Here is a 12,195-nt window from a genome sequence, read left to right as displayed (position 1 = left end):
AGCAAACACAGCTTTTCTTTGATCTTTATATTGATGTAAAAAAAAAAAAATTATGGATGTGGGAGTGAGGGAATGGACAAGTCCCAGCAGGGATTGATGGGAACCAAAAGCCCCAGGGAATTTAAAAAAAAATAAAATATATATTTATACATTTATATATATGATGTTATGCATGTGAGTCCCGAGAAGCAGGAAGCAGCTACAGGAAGCAACTAGCATGCACAAACACACGTGTGTGTATGTGTGTGTGTGTACCACACTCAAGCAATGCAGTTCGAGCAATGTAGTTCGTTCCTCTATGGCAACAGCAATCCCCACCCACCCACCCCCAAGAAAAAGACATTGAGAAAGAAACTTCTCCTTTTAGATAAGGGCCACCCAGTAAGTTTTGCCCTCATGACCAGGAAAAGGAAAAGATAAACAAACCCAGGCTGACGTTGCCTTTAAGGCCGGCAGTGGCCATCCTCTTCTCCCAGCAAAGGCAGTATATGCTGTTTTTACTGAGGCAGGAGAGCCACATCCCTGCCCCCCATAAATACTTCAGACAGTTGTCCTTAAGCCTATACAGTTCTTTGCCAGCCACTTTTTCAATAACCCAGAGAGCAGCTGGGATGGAAAGCATCCACCCTTTTCTTCCTTTATGATGGTCTCTGGGCAATGGATTTTTAGTAAGCTTAGCCAAAATCCTGGAGCCAGTCTCTGGTGAGGCTGGGTGCCAAGATAGGGCCCAGGGACCCAGGGTCTGTGCTTTAAGCCTCATGCCCACTGGAAATCATTGGCCTCCAGATTTTTTTTTTTTTTAATCTTAAGGGGACATATAATGTACACCCCCCTCCACCAGGAGAAATGGAGCCCATCCCTAGCTACCCATCCCCTCCCCCCAACACACACGTACACACCAGCTAAGGCACAAGCAGGGCGGGCTTACATGCTTTGGCAATGAGACCCCTCGGGAGGCCCAGGGTATGAACAGCTGCAGAGAGGGGTGTGGGTTGTGGAGCTCAGCACCTTCGGAGGCAGGGGGTGTGGGTAGGCAGTGGAGTAGGGGCAGAGAAGAAAGAAGTCTCAGAGCTCCCAAGGAAATCATAAGAGAGAAATTGGGACAGAGGTGGCCAGGAGACAGACAGGTGAGAAAACAAACGAGGACCAGAAAAAGAAGCAAGGAACAGAATAGGTAAAGACGGAGCAAGAGGAAACAGGAGAGTGGAGTAAAGAAACAGAAGGGGTCAAGACGAATCAGGAAGGAAATGAGAGAGGTAGGAGAGAGGTAGCCAGGAAGAAGAAATAAGAACTCAGGAAAGAAACCTCTGCCAACAAAAGGGAATCGAGAGCCTCCTTTGTGGGAGCCTCAAACCCTAACAAAAACCAGGCGGGCCGAGTACACCAGGTCAGCCACGTAAGCCAGCAGGTTGATGGCTGTCAAGATGGCCACAGCCAGGCGGCGGTCCCAGGTACACACGTAGTAGGTGTGCCTGTCGGCGCAGCTAACATCCCTCGACCGACGGGGCTGGCCACCATACTTCTCGTTGAACTGGTAGAGCGGCCAGAGAACCAGAGCCGTGGCATACAGCAGGACGGAGAGCAGGGCCAGGCCCGACAGAAAACTGGGGAAGGAGATGGGCAGCATGTTGGTGCAGTCCCCCAGGTTCAGTAGGATGGCCACAGCCGCCAGGATGAAACAGATGGAGTAGACGGCCACACACCACTCCAGGGCCGGCTGGTGCTGGTATAGGGAGGGGCTGCTGATGAAGGCGAAGATGATGCAGGCCACAAAGGTCTCCAGCACCTTGAGCAGGCCCGGCACGGTGGCCATGTAGCCGGTGATCTCTCCGGGACGGGCCCGGGTCCAGGCCACTTCGGTGGCATAAGCCACACAAGCGATGCAGGAGAAGGCAGTGGCGGCGATGGCATGGTCCCGGGAGCGGCCGTGAGACAGGAACTGAACGTAGGTGGTGGGGTAGATGATGGAGGCCGACAGGCAGAAGAGGGCAGCGTAGCAGGCGTAGGTGATGGGGAAGTTTCTCCAGGACAGGGGGAAGCGGGACTGGAGGCCACCTAACTCGACTATTAGGATGATGAGGGTCACAGCGAAGCAGAAGCACCATGTGAACATGGACCAGTTGCCCATGGCCCCGGTCCAAGCACCCACACTGGCCACCAGGGAGAAGGCCACACAGGTGGACAGCAGCTGCAGCAGACGGAGGAGGCCCAGGGGCTGGGTCAGCGCCCGAGGGGACCCCACGATGGTTGGGGAGCCCAGGCCTGAGGATGATGACGTGGTGGTTGTGATGGTCGTGCGGGTCACCGTCACAGGCATGGCTGGGAAGAAGGGAAAGGAAGTGTCCTTAGAGGGCTCCATACGTGGGAATCCAGGCTCTCAGCCCTTCCTGCCTCCTGGACAAAGTAACCCAGACTCTGGCTGGGAGGTACCCAGGGGTCAACTTTTCAGTCTTCAAAGTGGGACAGTTGTGGGCCTATGGGGATGAGGTGGTCACCCAGGTCCCAGCCCCCTCCTTCCTCTGGACTCAGGTTTTCCACCTCCCATGTCAGAACCCCAGAGTCTAGGCCACTTCTCTCCTTTCCTCTCTCTGCAACCCAATGCTATAAAACCATCCATCTTTCTTCCCCGCCAGACACTCAAAGCTGCCCTCACTCCCCCACGGACTCAGCCACCCAGCAAATCAAGACTCCCCTCTAAAACCTCCCCAACCCTGCTGCATCAGAATAAGAGCTCTGCTTCAGAGAGCTCCACCTCCTCCCTTTGGACACCCAGGCCTCTGCACCTATCTTCCTTCTTTCACAGGCATTTCCAATCTCCAGACATTCGAGTCCAACCTCCACATGCGAACGTTCTGAGGGACCCACATGTAATCAGAGCTTCCAACCTCCCAGCCTGTTTCTGGAACTGGGTCTGAGGTCTCAGGAGCCCATCTTCTCATGCCCACCCCCAACCTCAGAGATCAAGAGCCCACGCCCTCAAATCTGAATCCCACTTGGGATTTGGGGCTGGTGCACTTCACCCAGGACACTGAACTTCCACCTGCCTGTGCCCCTCCCCACCATGGAGTCCAATCTCCAAATTCCCCGACTTTCAAGAAACTCAGTGCTCCAGATTCTTGACTGTCCAGTGCCCCAGTCCCTTCCACTGAAATCTCCAGGCCTCTCACGTCCAGTTAACATAGCTTCAGACCTCAGGACTCTGGGCCCTCAGCCTTGGGCACACCAGACACCTGTAGTCTGGGAAATCAGCTTTTTTCTTCTGTATCCTCTAGAACCTACACCTTCTGCCTCCTTGTCCTAAAGACCCTTAGGGATAGAGGGCCCAACCTCTTCCGGACCAGGTGTCCAGATCCTCCCTAGGACATCTAATCTCAGCTGCCACTCCTAAAAAGCTCATAAGACCTCTGTTAGCCACAGGGGGGAAAAAAAACTTCCTCCTTCCAGGGTCAGACACACAGGAAGGCAGTAAAAGAGGCTCTAACTTTGCCCCGCTGTCCCTGCAGAGACCCTGAGGACACAGGAGCCCAGTTCCTGGACACACTTCTTTCTCAGGTACAAAGGTGTCTGGGTCTCTTTCCTTGGAAACCAAACTCCCAGGTCCTTCTCTCAGGATCTAGGAGTCCAGGCCCCCCAGGTGCTCCTCCCAGACCCAAAAGTCCAGGTGGGAAGCTCCCTCCTCCCGCAGACCCAGGAGTCCCGACGCCAGCCTCTCCTCCCTCAGGCACGGGAGTCCAGGCTCACTCACCAGCGGTCTCTGCGGAGAACCCCGACGGAGAAAGATCCGGCTCTGGAGGTGGTGTAAGCCTGACGCCGGGAAAAGGCTAGTCGGAACACAGGAGGGCGGGACAGAGTCAGCGCCGGGTCCAAGCCCGGCCCCGCCCCCCCGGGACCCAGGCGACCAACCGCCCGCCGCGGGGGCTCGCCCAGGACGCCCGGCCCGGCCCTGCAGCCCTGGGCGCCGCGCCAGCCAGGGCGGGGACTTGGCGGCGAGTCGGGAGAGGTCCGGGAGGTGACCTCAGGGAAGCCCCGCCCCTTCTTCCTCCCCAGTCCCCAAGCTGCGGGGGCGGGAACGGAGGGCAGCTGGTGAAAGTGCACGCCCCGCGCAGGCCGGCGTGGGTGTGGGTGATCTTAACCCTGCCCCGGCCCGAGAAAGCCGCGGGCGGGAGGGCCCTGGGCGGTGGCTGCGGGGCCGGCGGCCAGGCCCGGCGCGGCGTCTCCTGCCTTATAAGGCTTCGAGTCGGCCCAGCCATCTGGAATGTGGTCCGGAAGGCGGTGCTGGGACCTCCGGGATGGCCCGCCCCCCTCGTGGATTTAGGAGACGGGGGGGGCCCACCTAGGAGGACCTGAATTTCTGGGTCCTTCAAAAATGTGGCTTCTGGGTCCCTAGAGCGGGGCCTGGGAGCCTGTATCCCAAGAGAGTCTCTGAGAGCGAGTGGCTCCCGCGGTTTGCCTAGAGGAACACCCCCACCCCCACCCCCACCCGGAAACTGCGGTGTTGGAATCCAGCGCAAAGGCTAGTAGCCACACCTCCCACCACCCCTCGGAAGTCAGGTCTCTCGGCGGGGGCTGGCCACCTGGGAGGGGTAGGCGGGAGTCGGCCGCCTCCCGCCCCCACTCCCAACGCCCTTCGAAAACCCGTTAGGAGGAAGTCAGGACCAGCCTACACTCGCACACTTTAGAAAGCGGGTACGGCCGGTCCCGAGCACGGAGGGGTAAGAACGCGAGTCACAATTCCAGAAGTGCCCCAAGGAAGGAGGTGGGCTGCGCTGCGCTGCGCTGCGCCCGCCCGGAGGGGAGGGGTCCGGCTCCACCCGCCCGGCTTCCAGCCGCCGCCTGAGGTCAGAACTCAGGAATGCACCGCCGAAGACTGCCAAGGAGAGGAAACACCCCTTCGGCTTCCCTGCGCAGCTAAGGGCTCCCCCCCGGCCACGCCCCATCGTCTCTCGCCACCTCCAGGCCGAACACCACACCCCATCACTCAGACTGAGAATCGCGTCCCTAAACCCCAACCTCCGGTATCGGCAACCCTAGGACGCTGGCCTCAGCCTTGGCTTCTCTCGGCCTTAGGATATCAGCTTCCCTGAGCCGTCCTCGCTTTAGGGAACACGATGCTGGGTCTCAGCCAGGCCCAGAGTTCGAATTTTGTTCCCAGAATGGAGGGGAGGGGACCGGGGAAGGGTACTCTCTTTCCCAAACCCAAACTCCTCCCCTCCTGGATACCTTGTCATACTGGGTATCAGCCCCCTTCAACCAGGGCACAGAGGAGTCCCCATCCCTCTTTGCTCTCAGACCTAGGAGCCCAGGCCGCAGCCCCCTCTTCCCTCAGACCTGGGAGTCCAGACCCCAGCCCCTCCTCCCTCGGACCCAGGAGTCAGGGCCCCCAGCCCTTCCTCCCTCAGACCCAGGAGTCCAGGCCCCCAGCCTCATCCCTCAGACCCAGGAGTCCAGCACCCCCCCCCCGCCTCCTCCCTCAGACCCAGGAGTCTGGGCCCCCGTTCCTTTCTCTTTCAGATGGATGACCTGTATGAGTGCACGTCCCAAGCACTCTCCTCTCCAGAACCCGAGTCCTGATCCATGCCCAGTCTTTCTAGAGATTCAGACATTCGGGACCCCACCCCTCTCCTCCCCCTGCGCCCAGGAATCCTGACTGCAGCTTCCGCGCCGGGGGGTCCCCGTAGGCAGCCTCACCTCTTCGGCTGTGGCGGCTGCTGCAGAGCAGAGGCGGCAGCTGCAGACTGGGTTTGCTTACTGGGTGGGGTTGGCGGGCTGGGGTGGGGGCGGGGGCGGGGGCGGGGCCGGGGACCCGGCCCGAGCGCGGGGTTTCGGGCTGAGACTCCCTGGACCAGGGGTATCCCAGCCCCACCCCCGAGGCGGGGCCGATGAAAGACCACGCCCCTCCCGGGGAGAAACGGACCTAGGCTCTTCTGCCCAGCCGGCGGTGGGGGTGGAAGGCTGAGGTCACCGTTGCCGTGGTGACAAAACAGGAAGACACAACAGCTGGCGGTGTGGGGGCTCCTGGGGGCTGCCCTCCCCGACTCGGCCCTAGCGCAGTCTCCAGGCGAGGCCCAGGATGGCCGTTGCCACGGCAACCCGTCTGTTTAGCATCTGTTTAGGACAGAGCCCCCAGCCCAGGTCTCCACCCCAGTCTCACCTCACTCAATTCTTCCTCTCCCTTCCGGCCCCCTCCCCTCCCCGTCCGCTCCAGCCCGACTCTTCCAGGATGGATGCAAGCTTGGACCTCTGGGTGGCAGCAGGGTGGGAGACCAGGCCTCTCAGTTAAATGGGGTCTGTGGGCTAAGGTCTCTCTGTCTCTTGGGTCTCGGAAAGGGGGAATAGTTGAGGCTGCCGATCCCTAGGCTCTAAGAGGTTTGTGGGCTGAGGTCCCCGACTCTTGGGTCCCCAAATCCTCATTTACACTGGGATTCGCGGTGTTAGGGATCGGTGGGCGGGACTCCCAGGTCCCAGATGTCACCGTCGGTGGGGGCAGGGGCAGGGGCAGGGCTGTCGTTAGCCAGACGCCTGGATCTAGGGCAGTGGGAGTCGGAGGCACGGACTCCCAGGTTCCAAATAACGCCTAGGCTGGGGGCCCAGGCTCTTGGAGCAAAGAGCGATCAAAGCGCAGACTCCTGGGTTTTCATCCGCTCAGATGTGATTGCACGCCGAGCCGCCTCGGTCTGGAACGGAGAGATATTTTTGGCCTGCATTCCTGGCTCCCCGATAGAGGGAGGGGCTCAGAAGCTCCCTGAGGACAGGGCTGGGGGGGCAGGGGGGCGTCAGATTCCAGGTTTCTGCAAGAAGAGAGGGGCCCAAGGAGCGGGTCTGCCCGAGGCCCAGAACAGGGAGGGTCTGCGGGGTCCCTTCTCAGGGCGGCTCTGGGGCCCTAAACTGATCGACGGCGTCAGGAAGCAAGCAGAAGCAGAAGGTCGGGAAGCCTGCCCTGGGTAGGGGCGGGGACCGGGACGCCTGGGTCCCTCCCCGCTGGCCCTGCTCACTCACCGCGCTCTGCAGTCGTTCCTGGCGAGGCCTTGCTCTCGGCTGCCTCTGGGCGGGGCCTGGTGGCGGCTGCGGATGCTCCGCGACGCTGAGCTAACGGGCGCTGCTGCCGCTGGGTGCCTCCCAGGAAGACAGCTAAGGAGGCTTTGAGACTCAGCCTTACGGTGGAAGACGCGCGCGTCGCGACGGAGTAGGGTGGTCTGATGGGGTCCGTGAGCCGGGTCTACCAGGCTGCGTGCCCTACGGAGGTGGGAGGGGCTGGGGGGCCTGGAAGCCGGGAGCTAGGCAGTATGGGGGGGGTGGGGGAGGGATGAGGAGCGTGCATGCCCACTTTTGTGCCCTTGCAAAAGGGATAGGCACAGACCCTCTCAGCCACTCTGTGCTCTGCTTAGGGGAAGGGGTCTCCATGAACCTGGCATCCCACCCTGCCTGCTGAGTCAGGACATGGAGCCAGTTGGAGGTTCTCCAGCGCGGTCCCCAGGTTCTACTCACACACTTCCTTGGCCCCCAGTGCAGAGGCTTGTCTCTCCTGCTTCCTGCCACAGTCATCAAAGAGGTGACTACCCTCTCTGCCTGACCGCATCGTGGCACTCCTGAGATACCCCAAATAGTCCAAGGGTGGCCTTCACTCACACAATTTGCTCTCTGATGGAAGTGTTTTCCTTGAGGCGCCAAAATCCCCAAACAGCAAAGTTCAGGGTAACAAAAAGGGGAAACAAATGTAAAGAATACGTCGTCGGGTGTGATCTTGAGAAGTGATACCTTGGGGTTCCTGGGTCTGTGTGATCTGGCACCTAGCATGTGCGCCCGGTTCAGTGTTTACCCTACGCAGCACCCAAAACCAAGGATGTTGTCTTCAACCTGGCACCATAATGCAATCTCAAACAGGCTGTACCTCTGTTCTGTGAAGCTCGCTGCTTTGGGCTGATGGAGTAAGTGGGCCTGCCCACCGACTTCCTAATAAACGGAGTTTCTTGATCAGAAGCAATATTGTGTGGGTCAACATGATGGTGAATAGGGCCATTCAGTGGGTACACAGATGCTGCTGTTGGCAGGAGTGGGTAAGGCAAGAAAGCAAATAACAACCCAGATTTAATTATTCCAGGGAGGAAAAAGTCATTGCTCAATTCATGATAGAGGGAGCCCAGCATAATTCTCAGGTGACCAGATATTTGGCTGATCTCCCTAGGAAACCTACCACACTGGGGGCTCACCAAGACAGGCCTTTATCAGTGACACAGCTGGCTAAACTTTGGTGAGGCAAATCCATGTATATAGACTTTGCTCATGAGCCCGTGGAGCCAGCACTGGGGAGGCTGATGGAGAGCCACAGTGAGGTCATCTGATCCACCAGATGGATTAACAGCATTCTCTATAATAGAGGTTTTTGGGGAGGAGTTCACCTGGATACAGATTATGGGCTGTTTTTCACTCCCACTGTGTCTGACACTGAATGTGTGGGGCTTTTTTTCACACCAACAACCAATCTGTAACCCTCTAGACACCAACTACTGAGTGCCCAATGATTTTTTAAAAGTTATATTTTTAAGTAATCTCTACATACAACACAGGGTTTGAACTCACAACCCCAAGATCAAGAGTTGTATATTCTACTGACTGAGCCAGCCAAGCACCCCAAAAATCTTCAAAACAGATTTAATTCTGTTTGAATCTGGGTACCCTCTTGACCTGAAGTTATGCAGACCCCACAGTCCCACAAGACACTCCTCCCCATTCAGATTCCAGATCAAATCCCAGGTGTTCCATACTTGTGATCAACTGATCATAAATCAGGGTTTCCCATAACCCCCTTTTAAGGTTCCATAATTTGCTAGAGAGTGGCTTACAGAACTCAAGAAAGCACTTTTATGGAAATTCCCATAGTGGATGGTTGATTAAATCATTGGCTGTTGGTGATGAAGCTCAATCTCCTACCAGGAGGTCAGGGACTAAGGCTGAAAAGTCCGACCTTCCAACCACGGGATTGATTTCTCTGGCAACCACCCCCCATCCTGAGCCACCTAGGGGCTCACCAAGACTCATCTTATTACCATAAACTCAGGTATGGTTGAAAGGGGCTTATGTTGAATAAAAAAGATTCTCCTCTAACCGTTGCCACTCAGGAATCACAAGGGTCTTAGGGAACTCTGTTTTATCAATATCACACAGATCTTTCCATACTCCAGGTCCATTTGAAATTTGCATTAATTCATCAAGTATTTATGATTGCCTTCTACGTGAGCATCAAGCAGGCTAAGGAATACCTCCTCTTGGAGATTTTATCTCATTTGTTGTGGCGAATGAGATGTAGTGACTTCATCTGGATGGCATATTCCCATTGTCCTCAGACTACCCGATTCTCAGTAATTTCCTTGAGGTGACGAGTTCCCCAATTTTCATGGTGTTTATCTATCATACCCTGGCATGTGTCTGTCTCAATAAGACCTACCGCGTATCGGTCTGCTCCTTCCTGCTTTTCAGGTCTTATCAGCATTACATCATAAACGTGGTTAACCAGAATGGAACCTATGGGGTATTAGAAGATCAAGGTTCTTGAAGAACAATCAGAGAATTAATGTAACCCCAGGGGAAAGTGTGACAGTACTACTATACACCTGTATTAGATTCCTAGGGCTGCAGTAACAACCATCAGTCTTGGTGACTCAGAACACAGAAATTTATTCTTTCACAGTCCTGGAGGCCAGAAGTCTGAAATCAAATTATCAGCATGGCCTTACTCACTCTTCTTAGAATGGGTTCCTTGCTCCTTCCAGCTTTTTGTAACTGTGGGTTCCTTGTCTTGTGGCCTCATCACTCCAGGGTCTCCCCCTCTGTTGTTATGTCACCTACTCTTCTCCTCTTCTGTCTCTGATCTTCCCGCCCCTCTTATTAGGATATTAGGACATTTACCATTGGCTTTAGGGCCCACCTGGATAACCCAGGATGATGTCCTCTCCCCAAGATCCCTAAGTTTATCATATCTTCATAACTTGATAGGAACCCGCAACAGCCCATCCTCTCTTTCCTATGGGTATGACTGCATGGTCCATCATTTATTTTCTTTCTTCCTTTCTTTCTTTCTCTCTCTCTTTCTTCCTTCCTTCCTTTCTTTCTTTCTTTCTTTCTTTCTTCCTTCCTTCCTTCCTTCCTTCCTTTTTCTTTCTTTCTTTCTTTCTTTCTTTCTTTCTTTCTTTCTTTCTTTCTTTCTTTCTCTTTTTAAGATTTTATTTATTTGAAAGAAAGAGAACACACATGTGCATACACAGGCAGGGGGAGGGGCAGAGGAAGAGGGAGAAGGTGACTCTGCTGGGCAGGGAGCCCGATGCAGGGCTCCATCCCAGGACCCTGAGATCATGACCTCAGCCAAAGGGAGATGCTTCACTGACTGAGCCACCCAGGGGTTCCTCCATGGTCCATCATTTCAATAACACTCTTGCCATGTTATGCATCTGACGCTCCTTTGCCTTTATGCCCCCCCCTTTTTTTAAGATTTATCTATTTGTTTATTTTAGAGAGAGAGAAGAGGGAGATGCAGGTGAGGAGAGAGAGAGAGAGAGAATCTCAAGCAGACTCCCCACTGAGCTCAGGGCCCCACCCAGAGCTGGATCTCACAATCCTGAGATCATGACCTGTGCTGAAATCAAGGGTTGGGACACTTAACCCCCACCCAGGCGCCCCTGCCCTTCTGGTAAGGGGCCCTCTGGCCCCAGTCTGGGAGAAGAAAAAAGGCAGGTTGTTGTTTTTGTATTTTTTTCCCCCTGAGCTTGTCTCTAAGCAACTGGGCATTCCCAAAGAAAATCACCTTACAGATGGAGTGGTTCTACCGTGAATACATGATGGCTGAACTCCACTGCTCTCAACATTGCCCACAGTCCTGCTGCTATCATCTGGTCAACACATTGTCATTTCCATGGTGACAAGTGCCCTATTTTTATCCTCTTCCACCTCAGACACACTTTCTGCCTCTAGCCCAACCCATTCTCAGCCTATGACCTGCCTCCTTTACTTGAGAGATGATAGAAGCCGTCCTCTGGGAAGCCCCTCAATCTCCTAAAACCACAGACCTGACTCTATTTCCAGGACTGCCTTCCTCTAGCAATTACTTCATGTCAATCCTTCTTAGCTGTGTGATTTTTTTTTAATGATTTTTTTTTTATTATTTATTTATGATAGTCATACAGAGAGAGAGAGAGAGGCAGAGACACAGGCAGAGGGAGAAGCAGGCTCCATGCTCCGGGAGCCCGACGTGGGATTCGATCCCGGGTCTCCAGGATCGCACCCTGGGCCAAAGGCAGGCGCCAAACCGCTGCGCCACCCAGGGATCCCAGCTGTGTGATTTTTAAATACATCCTTTTACTCATAGCCTTGCTATTCCTATTACTATTCTTCCTCTTTCTGGATAGTCTGTATCTCTTACTCAAAGAATTTTTCACTGACCTTTCAAGAAATAATAGTTATTTTAAATTGTCCTAAAAATACATGTAACATACTGTTAAATGTTACTGTTTAACCATCTTTTTTTTAAAGATTTTTATTTGAGAGAGAGCACACAAATGCACGTGTGACAAAGCATGAAAGTGGGGGGAAGCAGAGGGAGTGGGAGAAGCAGACTCTTAGCCGAGCAGGAAGCCTGATGCAGGGCTCAATCCCAGGACCCCAGGATCACAACCTGAGCTGAAAGCAGACGCTTAACTGACTGAGCCACCCAGGAGCCCCTTTTTAGACCATCTTTAAGTGTACAGTTCAATGGAATTAATACGGCCACACTGTGACCGTGTGAAGACACAGGGAAGACATGATGGTCTATGAGCCAAGCAAGAGGGACCTCAGAAAAAAACAACACTGAAGACACTTTTATCTGGGGTTTCTTTTCTTTCTTTTTTTTTTTTTTTTTAAAGATTTTATTTATTTATTCATGACGGACAGAGAGAGGCAGGGACATAGGCAGAAGGACAAGCAGCCTCCATGCAAAGAGCCCGATGTGGGACTCAGTCCTGGGAGTCTGGGATCATGCCCTGAGCTAAAGGCAGATTCTCAACCACTGAGCCACCTGGACGTCCCTGATCTGGGGTTTCTAACTTGCACAACTATGAGAAAATAAATTCTGTTTATTTCTGTAAATTCCGTAAATTTCTATATCACCCAGTCCATAGTGCTTTCTTAGGCAGCCCGAGCAAACTAATACAGTTTCCTACCATATTG

General features: G+C 54.5%; 1 protein-coding gene across 2 annotated transcripts; it reads right to left on the bottom strand.

The window, feature by feature from the left end:
* Positions 1 to 12: 12 nt before the first annotated feature.
* Positions 13 to 7,097, bottom strand: MYADM (myeloid associated differentiation marker). 2 transcript variants are annotated; one of them, XM_041745666.1, is made up of 3 exons: positions 6,997 to 7,097; positions 3,746 to 3,821; positions 13 to 2,319 (listed from the first exon to the last, which is right to left on the bottom strand). In XM_041745666.1, exon 3 carries the CDS (start codon positions 2,315 to 2,317, stop codon positions 1,349 to 1,351), a length of 969 nt encoding a protein of 322 aa, XP_041601600.1. In that variant the 5' UTR covers positions 2,318 to 2,319; positions 3,746 to 3,821; positions 6,997 to 7,097; the 3' UTR covers positions 13 to 1,348. The 2 variants fall into 2 exon arrangements, with proteins under 2 accessions (XP_041601600.1, XP_041601599.1); XM_041745665.1 differs by lacking the exon at positions 6,997 to 7,097 and adding an exon at positions 5,689 to 6,168.
* Positions 7,098 to 12,195: the final 5,098 nt, after the last annotated feature.

Source organism: Vulpes lagopus, chromosome 2, assembly GCF_018345385.1.
Source record: "Vulpes lagopus strain Blue_001 chromosome 2, ASM1834538v1, whole genome shotgun sequence".
NCBI lineage: Eukaryota > Metazoa > Chordata > Mammalia > Carnivora > Canidae > Vulpes > Vulpes lagopus.
Note: the sequence above shows the minus strand (reverse complement) of the source record. Positions and strands in the feature narration are given on the sequence as shown.